The 23,439-nt window shown below is 50.8% G+C and overlaps 1 protein-coding gene across 2 annotated transcripts in view; it reads left to right on the plus strand.

Moving 5' to 3' along the window:
• Positions 1-8,062: 8,062 nt before the first annotated feature.
• Positions 8,063-23,439, plus strand: part of ngfra (nerve growth factor receptor a (TNFR superfamily, member 16)) — a 32,350-nt gene continuing 16,973 nt past the window's right edge. For both annotated transcript variants that reach the window (XM_086185527.1, XM_086185528.1), the window contains exons 1-3: positions 8,063-8,501; positions 10,788-10,950; positions 18,401-18,763. In XM_086185527.1, the coding sequence (XP_086041653.1) occupies positions 8,463-8,501; positions 10,788-10,950; positions 18,401-18,763 (565 nt within the window). In that variant the 5' untranslated portion in view covers positions 8,063-8,462. The remainder of the gene's footprint in view (positions 8,502-10,787; positions 10,951-18,400; positions 18,764-23,439) is intronic.

A 23,439-nucleotide genomic window follows, 5' to 3' on the forward strand; every position in this document is an offset into this window, starting at 1 on the left:
TTTCAGAGTTTGAGCCTCATTCTGCTCTACTGAGACTAATAAAGACAAAAACGCAGAGACGCCAAAAAAAAAGTCTCACAGCAGCAGCGAATTCTAAGTCAGGATCTCACCACCACGGCTCGGGTCCGCAGCTCCGACTCCATTCATCAGTCAAGCGAACTCAGGACGTGAACGGCGGGAGCTTGCGGCCTTGGCGTGTTACAACACCACGTTCAGCCTGTGGGAACCATTTCCCGGCCACGGTTCAGGAGTGGTATTAATTCCAGACTTGTGTCAGAGGTAAATGAAGTAAATTTAGTTTTGCCGCCACCTGGCATGGACGCACGCACGCACACACACACACACACACATACACACGCACACACACACACCCTTCAACCCACATCGGTCGTTGGGCTCCATCAATACATGCCGGGTCGGGGGAAACCTCAAGGGCAAAGTTCAGGAAGCAATTAAGGGAAATAACTGCGCACTAGTGAACCGAACACCAGTTCCAGTTTGAGAACGTGTCTGTTTCTCAGAGGGTCTCGCTCGTTAAATCATTAACCCGACGACTGCAGACCTCAAAAGAGGAACATTTGGGAAAAAAAAACCAAGAAACCAGACTGCTCCAGAGAGGGATGAGATGAGACTCAGTCAGGCTGGGGTTTGAGTCCATTTTACCCTCAGAGATTTTTCTTTTCCACAGCATTTTAACTTTTATCAATATGTCCGAAGCATTCACGCCATGCTTCCCCCCGAACGCGTTTCTGGCTTCTTCCCGTCCTCACTCATAGGAGTGTAGAGATCATGAAGATGTTTCCCCTCCTGCCTCACTGCTTTGTGACAACAGGATGCAGAAAGAGCCAGCCATGCATATTTAGCCCGCAGCTAATAAGATAGCAGTGTTGGCGCCACCATGAGCTGAACCGGCAGTGTTGCAGTTGGTTTGATTTTATCTCAACTCAAAGCGCGACGGCTGGATGCAGACGGTAATCAAGTCGAAGCACCTGAAAGTTTGCAAACTCACGTTTTATTGTTTTGGAACAGTTTTGCTGTTGTTAGCCGTCGGTCTCCATTAGCATCAAGCTACGTATACGCGGAGTCGCGAGGGAGTGATGCAGGAGGGAAAAAGTCTTGATGAGCTCAAGACACTTTGAGCGACGTATTTCTTTAAATTGTGATGTGAATTTGTCAACAGAGGCAGTGGGTTGGAAGTGACTCATCATTCTGAACATGCTATAAATTTATTCCGGCTAATCATCTGCCGCTATATGATACTTTTGGCATTTTCCTCAGAGACAGAATGTACGGTTGGATGAAGGAGCTCGGCTCTGCAGCGGGATGACGGCACGGTGGGGGGGATTAACAGGGTTATTGTGATGCCTGTTGTGTACAGAGAGATACATGATAGTGCTCACCAGAAAATGAAATAATGGAAAATACAGGAACAGAAAAGAAAACCCATCAAACGAATAAAGATTTTATCTCGGGGGCACACACACGACTCACTGGCTCGTATGTAAACACACACACTCGCATGCGGCTGCACTGCAAGTGTTTATTATGTCTGTGTGGAGGATTTCCAGCACATTAGTTGCCAGCCATGTTCTCCGCGTGAGTGAACCCACCCGACCCACACGGGGTCGCGGCCTTTAATCACCGGCAGTGACACGAACTGCACACTACACACAGAACGCACCCGTCAACCTCCCGCGCCGCCGTGATCGAGATGCAGCAAGTACAACTTAAAAAACGAACTCGGCAATGAACGCCTTTTTTTTCCCCTCCATTTGAGGAAGAGATGCATCTGATAACTGGGGGGGGGGGGGGGGGCGGCGCCGTGGATGACCGCTTTGGTGGAGTGGCGACGTACAAAAAAAAACTAAAACGGAAAACAAACAAGAAAAAGGGAGATGAACCACGAAGAGTCGGCCGATGTTGATATTTTGCCATAGAGCAGGAAACTGCTGGCCAGGGGTTCTCCCAGGTTGTGATGAGAGCCCCATCCTGAGTCACAGCGCCACCTAGTGGTCAGAAGTCTGGTGGACACAAACGGAAAAATGACACCGTGTTGTCTTCACCTGATGTACAGCCACATCATGCATGTGTGTTCTCTAGCACCACCTAGTGGAAGCACATACCTCCACTACAGTGCAGCATGCGCTTTCGAAGCCTCACTCAGGGGAGCAGACGCACTGTGCTGCAGGTGGTGTGTGTGTGTGTGTGTGTGTGTGTGATGGGGGGGGGGGTGATGGTGATGGTATGAGCTCTCCCGGTGACCTCTACTCACTCAATATTATTCAACAATATTGAGTTGTTTGTGGGAATCCGGAGCTGAAGAAGATCCCGTTCAGGAAGTGAAGGATGCCTGGAGGAAGGTAGAGGAAGAGGATCATGTTATCGCTGATTGTTGCTCAATACCATCCCACCAGATAATCGTATTACTCCCCTTTCTGTGCGCCGCCGTCGATACTCATCCTCGGTTTGCTCTCAGTCAACGGCTCATTTTTTTTTAATTCCACTTATTCTCTCCTCAGCTTTGCACTCCACACTTTTCATTTGCTGCAGTTTCGATTTCTCCAGCGTGTCCCTCTCCTGTCCCCCTCAAGATTGCCTTTGCCTTCTTCCGGGTACCTGAGAAGCAGAGATGCTGCAGCCTTCACGGCCGCCGGATGCTCCCACATTCCCGGAACAATGTTCGGCCTTCCTCACACGACATTCAGCGCCTTTGATCCTGACAAAATGGGTGTAAGGCAGTGAAATGTAAATGTGATGTCTGTGTCTGCGGGGAATTATGCAAATGTTGTGTTGCTTCTATTTGAGCAAACAGAGAAAATATAATTGCACGAACTTTTTTGAATACATTTGAGTCACGATTTGTCCATCACAATAGTTGCAAAGACGCACGTGGGTCGACTTGGAGGGAAATAAAGCCTGGACAGACAGTCTAAGGTCGCGCGGCACCGTCAGTGCTCCGTTATTACGTCATCTTGAGAGAGGCAGCTCATCCCCTTGTGAGATTACAGTGGTTAAGAGAGGAATCCCCACGAAGAAGCTGAGGGCCAGCAGGTGAGAAACGCCTCCATCTGCCGACAGGCCGTCACCTGAGCTACGAATAAAGACAATAAAGTAAATCCCTTTTCACCCTCAACCCGGCAAAAAGTGAGACGCTTAGATGAGAAAGAACCTGCGACCAGAGGTTCTGCTGTTGTGGGGGCACAAAGAGAAAACAAAATGAAAAAGTTCCAGTATAAAAAGAAGAGGACCAAAGGTGAAATCCTTCCGTCGCCCCCATTTGTTTTCCGTATGTTTATCGTCTCAATGAACCTTTGACGCAAGGACACTGGATTAAACGAGCAAATGTATTCCTCAAGTCGCGGGACCTTTAAAGTACAAGTGCAGGAAAGAAGAGAGAGAAAAGTTCAATTACTATCAAGTACTTCAGCTGATGTGAACTGAGTTCTCAGTGTTTCAGACATCATCTGCTCTGCTTCAGTGTGAATATTCTGATGGAGACGCTGAGATTTTCTGCTGACGTGCAGGTCCCTCACAGAACAACTCGCGCACGCACACAACCTGCCATCGTGTGGCTCCCAGCGTACATCAGGGCCATCTGTTCCTTGGGGGGGGGGTCACATGTTTTACAACCTGGCGCTGCACCCCCACAGTGACAGCAGGAGCGAACCTGGAGGAGAATGAGCCCAGCGCACCGACCGTGGAAGACAGAAACAGGAAGAGCACCGGGAGCATGATGAATGCCACATTGCACCTGGGTCTGACTGGTCTGGCGGGTCTGGGTCTATGTGGGTCCATCACGTCTGGGGTGTGGGTCTGACTGGTCTGGCGGGTCTGGGTCTATGTGGGTCCATCACGTCTGGGGTGTGGGTCTGACTGGTCTGGCGGGTCTGGGTCTATGTGGGTCCATCACGTCTGGGGTGTGGGTCTGACTGGTCTGGCGGGTCTGGGTCTATGTGGGTCCATCACGTCTGGGGTGTGGGTCTGACTGGTCTGGCGGGTCTGGGTCTATGTGGGCGCTGGTCCAGTCGTTAACGCGGCCTGACAGGAACATGCTTGCCTCTGTTTGTGATGTAATTAAACAATTTGCTCGGCGTTCGTAGCGAACACAGCCCGTGTTATGAAAAATCACGTTTCCCTGGTAATTTGGTGCGTGAGTTTGTGGGCGGTTGGACGTGTCTCAGCGCCTCCGGCCGGTTTTGGCTCCAGTTGTAAATCTGCAGCCTTGATTCCCTCCAGATGAACCTGTGAGGTCGCTGATCCCTTCACTGTCGCTGCGCTGACTGGTTGACTGCAGCCTGCTAACACGCGAAACCACGCAACACACGTCCAATCGCCCAGAAAAGCAGCGGCTTCTACTACATTTATTCCCTGGATGTGCTCCACCTGACCGCTACTGGATGAGGAAGTTGGACAAACTTTCCTGCACATTTCAGTGCAGACGCTGGCAGACAGAGGGAAGCTCAAGTGTGGCCGAGCCGTTTGAAGTCGGCCTCCAACTTTCCCTGCGAGCTGCCGGCTGCAGGTCACCTCTCCAGCTTCTTCTCTCTGGAATGCACGCTGGCTGTAAACGTTGCTCTGAGCGCTCGAGCCCGACACAAGAGAAGGAAGATACGCAATGAAAAGTCAGGAATTTTAACCCGGCTTTGATTTTGTGCCAAGCTGTTTCCAATAAATTGCTCTTGAACTCAGAAATCTTTGTAAAAATGCTTCACAAAGGTGACTCACAGTGGAACACTACCCGGGGGAACCGTTCTCCGTTCAGACAAGAACACATCATCCTTAGGAAAATTAAAAAAAGGGGAAAATTACCCCTCAACGTGTTCGGATGATTCAAAGCCAGCCGCTGCCGTTAATCACAGCCACTGTAAGACGCGGCAGAGTCACCTGATGCCAACGAGAAGCTCCGCCACGGTGCAGCACTCGACGATGGAATCCACGGGAGAAGCAAGAGAAACCACGACCGACCAGGCGTTCACACCCGGAGGCACCTCCTCAGCCTGATTGGCGAAAAAACACAAAAACAAGAAACCAAGTGAAAAAGTTCAAGATACACGGTTCACGTTCGTCACGTGATCTAGTGAAAGGAAACGACATCGTCTGAGCTCTGCACGGCAGCAACGGCCTTAACATGCAGATGGAACATGACCTAAACCGACCTCTGACGTCTGCGTCGCCATTTCCTAGCAACCCAGTTTTCATGAGCGTTGAACGGCGAGCCTCTCCTGTATGCGAGCACACGGCCCGAGTCATCAAGCTCCATCTGAAGGCCATAGAACCAAGAGCCTGTTACTGCCTCACTGGCAGCCTCTGACCACCGTCCATCCAACACCTGCGGTGAAAAGTTCCTTTTGTTTTGTTTGGCGTTTTTCAAAAGAGGCACGCGGAACCCAGGGGAACTCACGAGTTTGCCAGGAGCAGAGCAGATGTTCCCCTGCAGCTCTGCTGCTTTTCACTGCTGATACCTGCAAACAAGCTGTGGAGGCCGAGTTCATCTCCTCCGCTGTCCTGTGTGGGACAGCCAGTCTTGGTTCCTACACACCTGGTGGAGTGTAACCACTCACAGGTGGCGTCCCGTGCGAGATTTACCTGCAGCTCCCTCAGTGCATGCTGGGTACTAACTTCATGAGACAGAGAAAGATGAGAATGCGGTGCAACGCCGCCGCTACCCTGCAGCAGGAGCGGCCTGGCTGGAACATCTGTGTCGTATATCCACCTCCTGATGTATTACAGGGATGATAAAGTTTTCCCCCTAAACCACGCTTCTGATCTCCAACCATGTTTTTCCAGCAAAGTGGTGTCAACCGCATAGCAACATCTCTCCCAAACAGGATGTTCACGACGGCCAAGAAATTAGTGAGTTTGTAGCCCTCGCCGCTCTGGAGCCGCCCGCCAGAAATCCCACGACCGCACTGGAGTTTGAGTCTGAGGTGACGTAAACAGAGTCCTCATCAGAAGAGGCAGAAATTGATTTGAACGGCACTTTGCCATGGCGGGATGGAGTGATAACGAAGTATGACAAAAAACCCAGCGCTCTCCGCTGCTCCGCTCTCTGCCGCTTGCAAACGTTCCCACAGAAGTACAATGTTTGTCTGTTGGAGGTCAGAACCGAGCTTTCTTACAAACAGAAATAGAACCAAGAGACTGCAGAACTCACTGAAGGCGGAACAGTTGTCCTTCAAGATGGTGACAAGTACTTGTACCCTTTAAGTACACACTGGTACCTCTATGTTCATGCCTCAGCGCCGGCACACGGTTTTGGGCCGGAGCCATTTTGATTCTAATAACCTTGATGTCACCCAGGGCTTGAGGGAGGTTCCCTTGGACGCGAGACTTTTGGTGGTCAAAGGTCACGGCCCCACTTTCCCACAACCGTGACTTGGCGTTTCTACTTGTGTGTAATATTCGTATTATTTTCACCCTAAGAGCCCAAACCAAATACAAATACTTCATTTAAACCCTCGCACAAACACATAAAGCTTTTTTTCCCCCTTTTTCTTTGTTGAAGCGATTGGAGGGAAAATCTAACCTGATTACACGCTGATTGAGCTGTTTTCTGAGCATATCCTTCCGCCTGACACTAATTAGTCATTTCATGGAGTCATGTGACCAACAACAATAACAAACTGCTGTAATAACCAGCAGAACTGCACAATAAATCCCAGGGAATTTCATGTGTTGCTCCCCGTAATGACCTCCAGCGTTCCGCGTCGTCTTCATCCAGATTGTATTTATTAGTGACCTTACAAGCTGACAGGACACTTCCTTCTGCTGACTAATCGCAAGGCTGGAAATGTGATCCGTACATAGAAAACTACAAGTGTCCCACTAGGGGCCGTGTCAGCGCGTGCATCCGGGACACCGCCAGAGCCTGCAGGCGCTGCCTCTCTCTGGTTCTGCTTGTGAGGGATTGCAGTTTTCCCTTTCTCAGCCTCCACCTGACGATCAGCGCTTTTGAACCTTTGTGGCTTTACTGGGAGAATTTACTGGGTTTAGAGGTTGAAATGCAGATGGAGATTTTCACTGAGCGTCACAGCAAATACGGCGGCGCTCAGTTAGCACAGTTAGCATTTCATAAAAGTTTTACCATGTGTTGTTAAAGGGACTAACAAAAACATCTAACAACTACTGATACTTCTCCTTGTGTGTGTGTGTGTGTGTGTGTGTGTGTGTGTCGCTGTCCACAAACCACAACCCCTGAAACAAACATGGTGCTGCAAGATTCTGTAGTTTTGTAGTTTTCCTGAGCGTGGGAGGTCAGAGAGATCGATAGGAGGATTTGGGGAGTAACCCCTGTGAATACTCGGTGCAGTAAATACTTCAAATACTCACTTGTGTACAAGTATGTCAGACTTGTGGGAGGTGGGGCTCCTCGGGGCTGAGAGCTCGACCAAGTCGCCCTCTAGTGGCCCATCCTGGCACTGCTGTGGGAGGAGGAAGAAGCCCCAGCCTGGGAGGGAACCAGGTGTTGCTCTGCTCTGAGGTGAGTGTCATGAGCCCCTCCAGGGTTGGTCTGACCACACCAGAACCAGAACCAAGACCAGAACCGGCACCCCTGGACTCTCTGCTCTGTCCTCAGTTTGTTTCTGCGGTTCTAGGCACAAACTTCAGGATAATGAAATCCTGCAGTTTATGAATGGAACCAGAGAGAACAGCTGACATCTGAGGGTTCAGTCCTGAACCCAGCATCAATCTGCTGATGGAGGGGGGGGGGGGGGGGGGCGTCCACCTGACAGGTGTTGCTGGTCAACAAACTGGGAATGATGGCTGCCACTCTGGAATGTGAGAAACATTGTTCTCTTTACAGGCTGGAGGATCCACATTTCCCTCTGGGACCAGGTTCCTTCTGATCAGGTTCCACCAGTCAACTCAAGAGATGGAACAAGTTAGAGACAGAGAGAGAGAGGAGGGTGGAGGTGGAGGTGCTGCTGTTTTACTCCTCTCATAAATTATTTTTGGGCACTTCTGCCATTAAAGAGAGAGAGAGAGAGAGAGAGAGAGAGAGAGAGAGAGAGAGAGAGAAGCTTGTATTTCTTCCTCCTGCAGGAGTATCGGGGTTAATAAACCGGACAGTGGACGTGCCCTCCTCCTCCTCCGCCTCCTCCACCTCTTCCTCCTCTCTCCTCCTCCGCAGTGCACTTGCATCTGAGCAGCGCTCCGGACAGGACGGTCTCCTCCTCCTCCTCCTGCTCCTCTTAGTGTGTGTGTGTGTGTGTGTGTGTGTGTGAGAGGTGCTGAGGAGCCGCCGCCGCTGCTGCAGCTGCTGCTGGTGTTGCACCGACCGCCGCATCAGTCCAGAGGTCCCGCGCTGACGCGTGATGCTGCGGACTCATTGATAAAAAAAAGAAAAAAAAGAAAAAAATCTGTGGAATTAAAATGAGCTGCGGCGCTGCGCGGCTCGCCTCCTCATAGCGCCGCTTCCCTCTTCCACTCTTGATCCGTGCGACTCCAGCAGGCGACGCAGGATGAGCACCACCCTGGCGCTGCTGATCCTCAGCGTCCTGGTACGTAGCCGCTCGTCCTCTCCGCTCCGCGGGGAACGCGAGGCTTTCTCATCTGCTACGTTTCCCCTGTGTTGTTTTCTGGAGGTTTTCAGTTTATTCACATGTAATATTAATTATTATTATTGTTATTATTGTTGACTTGATTTATGGGCTGATGGTGAAATTATCCTGATTTAGAGAGAGAGAGAGAGAGAGAGAGAGAGAGAGAGAGAGAGCGCAGTTTCAGAGTGAAGGTTGAGAACTTGAGTGGGTTTTTTGTGCCACACAGGCAGATACTGAGGAAGAGGGTTGCAAAGTAAGCAAATTGCATGATATTAAGACACACGCACGCACACACACACACACACACACACACACACACACACACACGCGCGCGCATAAGCAAGGAAAAGTTGTGCAGCCCTGCAGAAGTACAGCCTCACTCGGGTCGGAGGTTCTGGACCGCTGACGGTCCGTCCACAGCAGCTGCTGTGTGGGTCGTGCATGTGTCATCATGAGAGCAGCCGTGGATATGTGTGTGTGTGTGTGTGTGTGTGTGGGGGGGGGGTCTATGTTATGACAGCTGGCTGAAAAGGTGGCAACGGTCAAGAAATTGAATTAAATTTAGAAATAAACTCTCTGAAATTGGCCGTGAAATTGGGGAGAATACAAAACAAGTATGTCACAGCTGGTTTGCTGGTGTGTGTGTGTGTGTGTGTGTGTCCCTCTAAGTGATATTCCAGGGAGATGCCACAGGAGAGGGAGGGAGAGACTCAGGTGCTCAGGCTGCATCTGAAGTCCATTTTTGCAGACGTGAAAAGGAGGACGACTGTAAATAATCCTCCTAAAAACGTGGATATCAGATGGAGAAGTCTGGAGACGCGAGGAGGAAGGAGTGACGGAGAGGGACGGAGGGGAAGGAGCTGCTGGCTACATCTGTTTATGAATGGGGGGGGGGGGGCACGAAGCGCTGAATGGACGTCTTTGCAAATGTGAATTAAGTGGAAATGAGCTGAGTTCATTACAGAAAACGACCCACAGGACACCAAGGCCTTCCGGCATAACGGCTTTCTTTGTTGTGACAGACACGAATTCCTTTTATTCCGCGTTGTCGTACACGCAGCCGCGGTCAGCAGTCGTGCCAGAGCTGAGGGGGGGGGGGGGGGGGGCAGATAAACCAGATTAGACCAGATTAGGGCGATGTAAGAGTGCGTTCACCTGGTAACTGATGGAGAGAGAATCGTGAGGCAAAAGAGAGTTTCTCAGCATCCTGGGTGGGGGGGGGGGTAGCATGAACAGTGTGTGTGTGTGTGTGTGTGTGTGTGTGTGTGTGTGTGTGTGCGCGCGTGCGTGCAGAACTTCCTTCTGTAAAAACAGCCCCATCACTGAGAAACAAACCGACTCACAGAGCTCAACTCCTCCCTGAGAGGAACTCCTGGTCCCAGGAACTTTGGTGCTGGAGGCAGGAAGCAGCAGACCAACCCTGAGCTCTGTTGCAAATATCACTTCCTGTGTCCACCAGGGGGCGGTAGAGAACACACAGTTACTGGATATGATGTTGCTGTGCTGACTGGCAACCTGTCCAGGGTGAACTCCACTTCCACCCCCACCCCCCTGAACAGATAGAAAATAGATGGATGGGTGGATGTTGCTGTGCACTGTGTGAAGACCACCAGGTGGCGCGATTCAGCTCGTAGAGGTCCTGAGGCTGGGCGTCCGACCTCGTGGAGTCCAGTTACCGTGGCGTCCTGCGCTCATCCCACCCAAAATCTGACACATGAATCCAAACCCGCTTTCTTCCAGTTCCTGTTGGATGCTGGAAGCTCCAAAGTGACACAAATTGGTTCTTTTGTCTTTTTTTCCGTTGCAACGTTCAGGAGACCTTTGAATATTTTGACTGTAAAGAGTCGAAGTTAGGATCGGGGTGAAGGCCAACGCTGGGTTTCAGCGTGTGCGTGTCCTCTCTGGTTGAATCACCTTTAGCCTGTAATGAGGACGAGCATGTGTGTCATGTCGCACACACGTGATCTCGGGGGTGCTGCCCGCTCGGGAGCGTGTCATACGTTTACTATTAGTGCTGATGGGCCTTCCGGGAAGCTATTAGGGCGTTTTCGATGAGCGCCTCGTTCAAAGCGTGTCCGACGGAGTTGTGGACAACGTGATTCCTGATCAATCCCGACGGCGGCTGGCTTTCAGGACCAGGTCGCACACCTGGCAGCCATTTTCATCAATTTGTTTTTGCTGAAGTCAGAGTTTTGTGTGTATTTGTGTGCTCCAATGTCATGTGTTGCTGTCCCTGCCTAACAGATGGCGTTAATGTTGGCGTCTAAGACTGAGCGGGCTGTGGAGGTCGCCTGCGACTCCGGCCAGTACACCAGAGACGGCGAGTGCTGCAGGGAGTGTCCACCTGGAGAGGGAGTGGTGAAGAAATGCGGCGCTACTCAGACCGTGTGTTCTCAGTGCCTGGACAGTGAGTAGAAATGTTCCGCTCATGACGCAAGGACACTTCCAAAGCCTCATCCAGGCTCATCTCCTGATCAGCTGATCGTCAAAGATCCACTTGGCTTTCAATCAGCGACGAAATTACAACCGCAGAGGTTTTTGCTACAGAGGAAGAGATTTATGTTGTAACTCTAATGAGCACCGAGACAGAGATTAAACCAATTAACCAGATGAAAATACAATCACACAAGATGGCGTCAAGTTACGACAAAACAAGACCAGCAACAACACGCGGCGGTTATTGGCCTCCATGCTGTTTGAGTCTCAGCCGATGTTTCCTGGATATCACTTTACGGGCTGTCATCATCCGACACCTTTAAGTTATTTACCTTTCAGTTAGTCGGGGTAATAGCAGTACAACGTGGAAAACAGGAGAACCACCGGGTACATCAAAGTGTATCACTACTCGTCAGCAGCAGCCATCTTTGGTCTCTCTCTTGTCATATTTTCCTGGGCTGCGTCTGAATTGCCAAGTACCAACCTACGTCCTCCTGCTACGTCCTCCTGCTACGTCCTACCGCTACCTCCTACTCCTACAACCTAAACACGGCTGCACCATTCAGACACCCTAGAAGATTGGTGGTGAAGCACAATCTCTGCTGGCAGAGCACAGATACAGCAAATAGGTAGACAGCACCAACGAAAGCCCCACCTGCTGGCCTGGCTGTGGTACTGCACTCCACTCTGAACGCACCTTTCATTCATTCTCTATTATTAAGCACATGAACGCACCTTTAGTCATCAACAACGACTATAAACGTTTGTGTTGCATCAGAATGGGAGACTGTTGGTGGCGCAAACTTGGCTTGCGGTTCCACAAGTTTTTAGGGGACGAAGAAGAAGTCTGTGGTGCATTGTGGGTTATAGGTTGCTCCGTAGGATGCACCTGAACCGACCTGCAATGTGGGCGTGTTTAGGCTGGAATTTAGGTTGCGAAGTAGGTCGCTACTCACGCCAGTTGTGGTTTCGGACAGCCTACGACCTGCTCTGAGACCTACGATCAGACCTGCTTGGCGATTCGGACGCAGTCCCGGTTATTCTTCCTGCAGAAGCAACGTTAACCTGCGTTCTGTCTAATGACCAGCAGGTGGCGCCTTCAGTCATTGCAGGTCTGATTCAAGTCTATCAGTCGCGAGCCAACTTCTAATTTGATGTTTTCTAAACAATTTAGTTCACAACCTCATTTATTAAATCAAGAGTCAAACAAGGTCAAACAGGTGGCGCTTGGGGGCGGGGCTACTCACTGCCACGGCGACCTCTCTGGCTCCACCTCCTCATCTGGTCTACATGACGGATCCCAGGTTGGTGCAGGTCAGGCTGGAGGCCTCGGCAGAGGAGCCGACGCCACGCCGGCTACATCCACTTATCTGCTGCAGCCTTGATCCCAAGGCGCTGGGGTTCGACTGACGGCTCAGGGAGAGAGAGAGAGAGCGTTTGTGGTGGAAAAATCAACAATTCACAGATCACGAAGACACCAAGTGTTCATGGGATTGTGTCAGTAACCCTTCAATGGGCTCGCGACTGCTAATAGTCAAGACTGCCGGGGCTCCGTTTCCTGCAGAGTGTCAGATGAAAGCGGATTAAATCAAACCTGGAAACATTCAAATATGAACACATGTAAACTGCGGCTCACAAGGTGGGTGTCGAAACCCACAAGACAGCAAGAGCCGCCGGATGAAAGCAGCGTTTCTGCGCTGACATCATCAGTAGTTCTCCGTTTGTTTTCTGTGCTCCTCTGTCTAAGATTTGGGGCTTTGAACCTCCAACAGGAAGAGCATTGAAGCAAACTCCTTCGGTCCAATTTGTTCATTTGTATTAAGCCTCCTCTGTGCCCTGGTGTCCCGAGAAATAAAGCAGAAGTTCAGAGGTTTCACGATTGTTAAGTGGACCCGAATGTGTTGGTTTAAAGCTCAGCTGAGGCTGTGAACCATTAGCTGGGACGGCTGCCAACGCTGCAACAGCACAGACGAGAAGAAGAAGAAGAAGACAAAGGAGAAGAAGGAGACGACGCAGGAGAAGAAGGAGACGACGCAGGAGAAGAAGGAGACGACGCAGGAGAAGAAGTCGCTGCTGCAGACAAACGCTCCTCTTGGTTCAGGGTTCTTCTCTCAGTCAGGAATATGACATCACTCAGGCATCACACCTGCTCCCCAGAGACTCTTGGGAGGTACTTTTGAAATTCACCCTCATTTGCTCGTTGTCGTGGCAAAGCCAGCGCCGGTGGTGATTTACACTGAGAGGGGACGTCCCACATGAACGTTAGCATGAGGCAGAGCCTTCAAGAGAAAACCCATTCAAAGGAAATAGAGACTCTTCGTATCTCTGGACTTCTACACAACAGATTTTAATCTGTGTCGTGTTAGAAAGGATCTGGCAGATTTCACCGCTTTGAAGTTTTTATTCTTTGCCCGGAGAGCGAGAGAACAGGGGCAGGGAGGCAAATTACATTTAGAGCGCGACGGTGCCGGGGGGTAAGAAAAACAGGCACCGAGAGAATTACACAAAAACAAACTCGGTAAGCTGAGTTTGGGAAAGGAGACGCATGAAATCGACAGAAATGGGACTCGGTGAATGAATGAAATGGACGCTTTACGTCACAGTAATCCAGTCAGACGCTGGGGGAGCCGGGCAGGCTAGCATGCTAACGCTCTATGATTCATATAGAGACTGTGTGAGGCCGCGCCCCGCCAGCGGGGGAAGGGAGATTTCTCTTCCGGCTGCTCTCCTGGTGATAAAGCTGGAATTTGCATTGAGACAGTCGGACGTTCTCAGCCGCCGTTCCGCCTGTAACATCGAGAGGTTTTGGTCAAATGAACCTTTTCAGCCATTTTCAGGCAGCAAAGGGGTTTGTCGGCAGATGTCAGAATATCAGTAGCAGTTGTTTCCACGGTCAAACCGGATGTTCAGATGCCGGGATGTTTTCAGCCGTTGTTTTTGCGAGATGTCGTGCCCACGAGAAAACGGGGTGTTTTTAGCGAGGCAGCGCAACATTTTCCACTGTTTTTGCGGCTGCTGGTTTCTGCAATAAATCAGGAAGTTTTTGGTGAGAAGTTGAGAGGTGTTCAGCCGCAGTTTTGGTGCCAAATGTGGCGTTGAAGCCAGACCGATTTTCAGCTGTTGCCTGTTGCTGTTGTATGTTAAAACTGGTGATTTTCAGTGCAACATTTGAATGTTTGAGTCATCGTTTTGGTGACAAATTGCCATGTTTGTCTTTTTTTTTTTTTTAGTAAAGTGTCGGGATGTTTTTCAGCTGTTTCTGCGCGAAGACAATGTCGGCCGCGCTGTTGGTCTCCAGCTGTGAACGGAAAATTGTTGTCTTGAGATATTCAAATATTTCCCGAGTAGGAGTTGAGCAGGAGGTCAGCAGGAAAAAGTCGCCTGTGACAGATTGGAGCAGACAACGGGGTGAGTGGAGGAACACGTGGCGGCGCCGCTGGGACTTTCTTTATGTTGTCCTCTTCCTGTCGTAAATGGTGGCGGGCGCAACGTGGATGATAAACCGCAGACGTCTTTTCAAAGAATGTGGGTTGGCTCGCCGTCTGGCGGAACCTTCCCTTCCACACCAGCGAGTGCCATCAACTCTTGTCGTGTTTCTTCTTTTTTCCCTCCACTGTCTTCTGCCAGCACCCCCCCCCCCCCCTTTGCTATGACTCATCGTCTGTATTAGCAGGATGAAATGGTATTAGAGCGGCAGGCACCTCAGGGCACGATCAGCTCATTCATCATGCATACTGTTACATCAATGCATCTTTACTCAGTTGATCCAGCTAATTAAACTATATTGAAAAGCCTATTGTGCTGCTAAGAGAGAACAATTACGTGGCTGCGCTCAGGAGAGCTCCTCGCCGCTGATAAACACATAACAATTAAATTCCTTCATACATGGGGGGGGGGGGGGGGGGGGGTTCAATTTCCGGTCTGAATGCATTTTCATTGGTTTCAGCTGTGATTTAGATTCTGTTGATAAATCTTAATGAGGCCCACAGGACTGAGTACAGTAAGAACGTGTGGAGGCTGTAACACTGACCTGACTGGAAAATCTGAGGTTATAAATACATCTGAGCTCCCTTTCTAAGTGCAGAAGTGAATAATTAAAGAGTAAAATGCATCCATTTCCTGTGTCACAGTAAATACGGGTGAATCTTTATTTACCACGGCTCCCTTTAACCCCCACTTCCTGCCGGCGTAACCCCCTCCTCAGCCTCCTGATCCGGGCTTGTGGACGAGTGCCAGCATCAGCAGCGTTGAAATATTTATCCTGTCTCCTCCACTTCGCTGCTGTCAGGGGAGACAAGACAGTCGGACCCGCCTCACTTAGCCAGCCGCTCAGGAGAGAAGTTGCCTGAAGATTTGAGACAGAAAAGACCGAGCCTGGCGGGTCGGCGTAGCGTTCAGGAGCGGCGCTGCTGGCCGACTGGGCCGCGGCTCGCTGGGGATTTCAGGAGGAGGCAAAGTGGAATCACATCCTCATCTGGTGAGGCTAAAACAGAGCAGAGCCGCGTCCAAATATAGATCGCCACAGATAAATACGGGGAAGCAGGGACTCAACCGTGGCGGGCTTCTTCCCTCTGTGGCATCCTGACGTGGGGAAACAAAAGCTCAGCAGCGCATCGATACTGAGAACAATTTGTTGATTACAACTCACATTCTTTTCTCTCCTCATTTGAAAGAAACACTGAAACGCCTCTTGAGGAGGTGAAGCAGAGGCACAGATGCTGCTTAAAGACTGGAGCCTTCACTCTGCCGTCCTTGATAACACATACCTGCGGTCAGCGAGGGGTCAGCGAGGGGTCAGCGGCGCCGGTGCGGTGGTCTCGGCTGGGATGTGGACCCTGGTGTGGCGGGGGGGGGACCATCCTCTCTAAAAGCTTACACCTAAAGTGCTGATTGTGAAGATCATGGGGCAGTTTCAAGGCCGTCCGGAGCTACATTATTGATGCCACTAATGGGACTGCAGCACATCAGAGTTTTAAGGGGCGGGGGGGGGGGGGGGGTCCTCTGGTACATTTAAGTGCACCCCCCCCCTACACACATCTACTATCCTTATTATTGAACAAGAAAAAGCAATAACTGAGCTGAATTGGTGATGATGAGGAAGAAGATCATGTTCCGCTACAGGCGATACGTTCCACCAGGTTCCCGACAAAAAAGTATTCGGCCTCGCCGCCGCTTTCACCCTGCTGTCAAAGGGATGTAAGCTAGAGGGCGCTGCTGCCTGAACATGTGGCTCAGCAGGAGGAGAGCACTGGACCCGTCGGAGCAGACGTCACGTTAGACGCCGCTTCAGTAGAATCAGTGATTTTCCAAAGGGAGTCTGGACTGGAAGAATGACATGAAATACACTGAGTCATTAAACCGTCTTTGATGGAACCGGCAGGTTGAACTTTGCCCCCTGCAGGTGAAGCGCAGGTAGACTCGCCCTGGGAGAGCACAGCTGGAGGATGGTGGCGCCCCCTGATGACAGACTACACAACAGTTGGTCTGTTGTGAAGGAGCAGCATCTGGTGGGAAGCTCCAATGCTCAGCCGCCCCAGTGCCACACCCAGATGACTCAGCTACTAAGGGACCAATACGGTTCTGGTTCCGCTGATAATCGTTCACCTCCTGGGTCACTGCTGCCTCGAGAGCAACAGTCCCCCGCTGTCCCGTCCCTGGCGTACAACAAGGCTTAGATCAGGTGTGGAGCTCCTCTCGGTTGGAGCGGCAGATCCCCCTCCCAGACTGTTCCAGATTATATCGCGTCAAACGCTCTGGAGCAAATTGAGCGTCCCCCTCCCCTCTCTATGCTGTCCCCCCCCCCCCCCCCCCCCCCTCTGTATGACGCGGCAGCCTTCTTGGCCGGCTCCTCCCCGTAGCTGCACTGCTACAGCCGGTAGCAGCCGTGTTTATATCAAGTCCCACTCCTGAGAGGTGGACCAGACCAGTTCAGTGGGAATAACATCATTTTTTCAGAGATGGATGAAAGCAAAACCTCCAGCTGCATTTTGGCCTCAGATATTTCCGGACCGGCAGAAGGGAAGAAATCCCTGATTGGTCCTTTTCTGTCTGAATTGTCACTCTTACAAGGTGACCGGCTGGTTCGAATCACCTGGCGAAGAATATAAAACCGGATAAGGAGAGTGACGCCGCCTCGGTAGTGAATCCGAGCCGTCTCAGCAGCTAAGACGCACTTGTAGGACACGTTCACTCACGCGCGCTCTCAACGCATACATAATTCAGCAGGCGTCCAATTATATCAGAAAATAATTCTATGTGGACATACAATATTAATAGATTACTTTGTTCCCCTTGGAACTCTCAGTGGAAGAAAAAGCTAATTGGGGGTCACGGCTTCCTCTGCGTTGAACTCTGGGATCCTCAGGATGTGAGCCTCCGGCGCAGATCTGAAGGGTTTGAAGTCATTGAAAAGCAGACGGCAATTAGTCAACAAGCTCTCGCCTCCTTGTGTTGGACGCTGCTCTGCGGTCACGGGGCTCCCTCACAGCGGCGGACTCACCATTTGGGCAAATAGTTTATCCTTATCTGGTGTGAAAGCGGGGCAGAACGTGGACGTCGGGGCTCCTTCGATACGCCCCTCAGATGGATCAGTGGTTTTAGAGAATTATGAAACATGCAGATTTCTTCCGTCATAGTTGAACTTTCTCAGCGTTTGCCGCAAAAACTGTTGAATTATTTGAACCATCTGTCCTGAAATGCACTCTCCTCCAAAGAGGAACAAGGAATACGGCATGGTGCAGTGTGGCCACGGTGACCTTTGACTGCCGAAATCTTCTCAGTTCCTCCTCCAGAGGAACAAATAAGTAAAACACGGCGTGGAAACGGCGGCGACACACCGTCACAAACAGTTTGCTGCTTCGGCCATGATCAGAATTAGATTGAAGGGTGCAAATCTACTGAAAAAAAGGCCGTCATTAACAAATATCACAACGATCGAATATCGGTAAAACAATGTTCCTCAAATCTCATTCACGCACCTTGGAAAAAGCTCTAGTTTGGGCTCATCGATCCGTCCGTGAACCTCAGAGGCGTCTCAGAGTAACCAAAGGATCTCTCAGTTTGGGGGGCCGCCATCACGCGTGCACCAGTAAAAGCACCTGCGCTGTATGACTGAGATTAAAGCCGCTTTACTCGGCGCAGCACAAACACATCCAGATCAATATCGTAATGAGCACAGCAGGCTTTTGACTCGCTCCCAAACAAGAGCACCTTTCTTGTCCCGGAGCACAAATCACTAAGAGCCCAGTGGATCAATGTGTCCTCCCTTCTAATGAATGTGCAGTAAACATGATTAATGTCATTAGACTCACTGTTTATCCTTCTGTTTATCTCCTCATATTTCCTGCCCTCTTCATCTTCTTTGCCCCCCTCTCCTCGTTTCCGCTCTGCTTGTCTTTCCTCTGACCTTTCTCCGTCTGCAGGCGAGACCTTCTCCGAGAACTACAGCCACACCGAGGAGTGCCGGCCCTGCACTCAGTGCAGGGGCCTCATGCGCATGGAGACGCCCTGCACCGACTCCAACGATGCCATCTGCATCTGCAAGTACAACTACTACTTCAACTCCATATCCGGCCACTGCGAGCCGTGCACGGTGTGCCCCGTCGGCCAGGGTGTGTTCGCGCACTGCGAGCGCGACCACGACACAGTGTGTGAGGAGTGTGTGGACTACACCTACTCAGACCGGGATAGTTCCCTTGACCCCTGCCTGCCCTGCACCATCTGCGATGAAGACAGCGAGATCCAGCTGGCCTTCTGCACCCCCACCAGCGACTCTATCTGCCACAGTAAGTCCCACGGGTGTGTGTGTGTGTGTGTGTGTGTGTGTGTGTATGTATGTGTATGTGTGTGTGTGTAGAACCCCAAAATAGAATCTTGCTCCCTCTTCTTTCCATTTTGTCGGCGACTCTGCTTTTCCCTCTGTCGGCCTCAGAGTAACACGTATCACTCTCAAGTCACTGTTATTCTTAAAAAAAAAACAAAAGCACTTTTTCATCACATCGTTGAAAACGACAGCAAACGGGAAGCAAACTGTGAATGACGGGAGACGACGGGGCCGAGAGCGTTGGCTTTCATGTTTTCTTTGTCAGTGAAGCTTCAGGGGTCAAAGGTCATACCAACAAACATCCGCCTTCACCAGAGCAAACGCACCAGAGTGAGTTCGAACCATCCTGCGAGGTTTGCGAGAACCCAGTGTGGAGAGCAAGCAGAGTCCCAGACCACATGACCGCGGGGTGCCATGCAAGCTCCACAGCTGTCTGCGTCTGTACATGTTTTCCGCCACATCTGAAGCGCCAGCGAGGTCGGCGTCTGCGTCCGAGAGCATGCGAGGTCAGTGGTCAGCGGGAAGTGGAAGGCTTTCGCACTAAAGAGGTCAAAGACTGCGGCAGCGACACAAAGAATAAACTCCTCTCTGTCAAAGAGCAGCAGCGGAGAAGCAGCTTGGCGTATCCCACGGTAACGGCAGCCTGCACTTGGAGGAAGCCGTAAATTCTCTGCAGGCGCATGAAGCATGAAGTCAACCTCATCAAGGCAGCAAAGCTTGAGATCTTTAGTCACTGTGTCCCCCTGATGGAGGTCTGAGTCTCCCCAAGCAGCATCAGCGAGGCGAAACCTTCACTGGCTCGGACCCAGGACCAGAGGAGGTTCCTGGTCCTGGGTCCTCACACTGAGCCGTGGCCGATGAGGCACCGCCACCGGTTGACGACCAGCTATTAATAGCAGCAGGACTCGCCAACACTTTTCTTCCCTTCGGCATTGTCATTTTTAATGTTGCAGTCACAAGTTTTGATACAAAATGAAATATTTAGACATTCAAGACATTTCTCTAATCTGAGTTTACAACCTGAGATGCTGGGAGGTGTTTCTGTCTGTCGGGTTAATTAACCTCCATCAAAACTCTGTTGCAGCTCAGTGTTTTACGACCTTTTGAGGGTAAAATCCTCTTTTAATGGACTTAAATAGCGTTGACAAGCGGCCGGGGGAAATGGGCAGGGGAGGATGCAGCAGGGACGGAAGATAAGGAGGAAGGAGGGCCGATAACAATGACAAACTACATTTCTTCGCTAAACACCATCAAGGGTGTGACAAAGATGTGCCTCTGCTTGGCGCTGCAGTGGAAATATTAATAGAGTTCCACAGGGAAGTTCTGCTTTTATTACACGTTTGCAAGGTGGGGCGGACGTCTCAGTCGCGCCGAAGGACGCAGAACAAAGTCAGTCTGACCGTTCTAACTCATCAAAGAGGTTCACGTCCCAGGGGGAGTGGCTATGCTCGCACGTCTCTGTCACACCAACGCTCTTGCTGTTCGTTCTGGCTCCATTCTGCAGCGGAACCGGTTCCTTCCAAGGCCCCCAGACCCCGAGAGTTAATGTTTTTTCACAATAATCCACAGTGATTCTCTTTTGTGAGTTTTAGTCAAAATTTTTTTTTGCACGAGCCCCCCCCCCCCCCATTCATTATTCAGACCAATGTTCCGTGTCGCCCTCGACCAATCAGAGCTTCACAAACGACGAGCTGGTGTAGAAGTCTGGCTGAACTCCCGTCGTCTGATCCTGGGATCAGAGGGAATTTATCAAAAATTCCCAGCACAGCGCTCCACTCTACGTTAGGCTGGGAGTGATTTGGAGGTGACGGAGGAGAGGGAGAGGGAGGGAGGGGGGAGACCACCACTCTCCCTCCACCCTCACTAGCTGACACGTGTGGTTTCTGTGAAACGTCCCAAACGTCTGCTCACTGGAATACCATGGAATTTTTATACAGATATTCAAATAAATGTTACAGTTGTTTTGTTTTTTTGGCGGGGGGGGGGGGCTCCTGTAGAGCCCCTACCAGGTCAGCAGCATGTTTTTATAGTTTTCTGACTGTCAGAATCTTCTGGTTTGAGCGCCAACTACGGCCGAGTCCAGCACCCTCAGCTGTGTCTCTGTCCTCTGCTATACGGCACGTTAGCACTCAGCTCACGCAGCTGCTGCTGAAGACTCTTGAGTCAAAAGATTCTCGAGCACCGACAGATGGACGGCACCAGGAAACGACCGCATCCGAGTCCTGGGTTCTGAGCCTCCCCGGGTTTATCGTCACATGTACAACAAATGATACGTGACAACGAGAATAAAACAAAAACAAAAAACAAACAAATCTGACGGCGAAGCTCCGAGAAAAACAGATCCGCCACCCATCACGTGACACAACAATCAGTTCTTCTCTTTGAAAATGTGCCTTCTACTCATCCCACTCAAACTGAATCATTTCTAAACAGAGTAATCAAAGCATTCTGGGTGGAGGCTCATGAAGGGCTGCTGCCTGGAGCACCCTGGGGTGGGGGGCCGCAGCCGTGTTCCTGCTGATGAAAGATTTCAGGATGTTTGCATCCATTTTCACTTCAGTGAGACGTGGAGACACCTCCAGTTGTTGTTTTTGGTTTTTTACTGTGAAATCAATACATTTCACACTTTTAGAAATCAGTTTTTCTGAGTCGTGTTTTCAAACCCGACCAGACCTCCGCCGGCGCTGCAGCCACCTTCAAGAATCGCATTTTTCTACAGGAAGTTAGAGGACGTGTGTTGCTGTTGGTTCTCGTCGCAGGTCTGTGGAGGCTGACAGGTGCCGCTGGACATCTGAACAACCTGCGCGCAATTCTTCATAAAATATCAAACAAATATCGTTAGAATTTCTCCACCAGCTTGAGGGAAGGTCTGGTGACACAGCTGTTCGTAACGCTCCTGACAGCTGTCAAAATGTAATTTTTAGACGCATCTGGTGTACGAAACACGACAACACACCCTTGTGCTGCTAACTGAGCGCCCACCCATGTGGCTGGACTCACCTTTGACCCTCAAGTTTCAAGCAGAAACGGCGCTGGTGGCTGGAGACGTCATGATAAGTGACCTTGTAGGACATCTGCTTGAAAGGAGAGCTCTGTCGGGGAGAACCAGAGGGCCTGTGGAGGCTGTGAGGTTGCCAGGCTCCCGCAGTTGGTGGTCCGCCGTGGCTACACATGCCGCAACTCAGCAGCCAGCCAGATGAGACCTGACTGGAACCTGGTAAACTCGACTTAGAAAGCTCTTCCGCTCTACTTTCTTCTGATTTGGTTGACCAAAACCAGACTGGAACTAACTCATCATGTGACTAAAGCTGCTTTGCATTTTGGTCAACAGATTAAATAAAATCAGCTGCCAAAAACCCGGAGGAGACACATCTCGGCTCCCCACAGAGCAATTATCCATCCACTAAAACCCGCCTGAGCGAGTTTTCTGTGACTGAGGTGCCGCGCCTTTTCCTGTCCAGTGTTGTTCTGAGAAAAAGGATCTGTGGCGTCATAAAAAAAGCGCCAAACATTACATTTACCCACCTTTTTATGAACCTTTGTGCACTAATTCAAGCATCTCAACGTCATAACATGTGACTCACAGTGTCACATGGCCTGCGCGTCAACCACAGAGGCGAACGTTTCCCGTCAAACGCACCGCACCAGGTTTCTGCACCGCGGCTTGAACCAGGCTTCACACCGGCCCGGTAACACAGACTAGATTCACATCATCTGTCTCTACTCTGCAGGTGATTAAGACGCCATTTTCAAACGCTGGAAACTTGAGGTTGTTTCCAGCTGCGGATGCAGAGATGAAGCCGAGGAGAGCAGCAGCAGCCGGCTGGAGCTGCTGTGACGGTTTCCTCTGCTGACGAGTCGATACGAGTCCTGGGATTTCTTTTGCTGGCGCTCAGGTTTCGCTGAGTGACCTCTATGAGTACCCACTCTCAACTGTAGGACACACACACACACACACACACACACACACACACACACACGCTTTTTATGAGCATCCAAAATCAATACAGCTGATAGAGGACCTGGTGCACTCTTCTCCCTCCCAGACGTGGCTTAACTTCTGCATTCTTCATTAAACTCTCCACACGTGTGAGGCTCTTTCATGTGAGCCTGAAAACACCTCCTGCATGTTTTACTGAGTGTCTGCGTCTGTCGGTTCACAGCCCTGGAAGAGACACGCACAGATTTCTCTCCTTTTAGAGAGAAAAAACTATGTACGTCGAGGCCTCAAGACGTAACTTCATCCCTGAATGTAGCCGTCACGAGGCTTGGACTTGGTCTCCTAACTTGACGCCGTATCGTGGACTCGGTGTCTCTGCTCATCGTCTCTATCCGCCCTCCGGAGCTTCGCCGGCTGCTTTTTCTTCTGCAGCTCATTTCCAAGAGTTGCTGTTCAGTCTCAGTGAATTTGCATTTGATTGTTTGAGAGAGGAGTGATGAGGGAAGACTTCTCCTCTCTTTATCGCTCCTCTCATCCCGCTCTCATCATCCTTTCTCCCTTCCTTTGCTCTCACCGTCCCTTCCCACACTGGCCCTGGAGTGGCCGGGCTAGCGGAGCGGTGGAAGGTGGCCAGTGGGCATTCAGAAGCCTCACCGCTGCAGTATAATTACTCCGACTAATCAGAGCACTTTACAGCA

Source organism: Aulostomus chinensis, chromosome 18, assembly GCF_037954235.1.
Source record: "Aulostomus chinensis isolate RoL2024-O1b breed Wild chromosome 18, RoL_Achi_v1.0, whole genome shotgun sequence".
Lineage (NCBI taxonomy): Eukaryota > Metazoa > Chordata > Actinopteri > Syngnathiformes > Aulostomidae > Aulostomus > Aulostomus chinensis.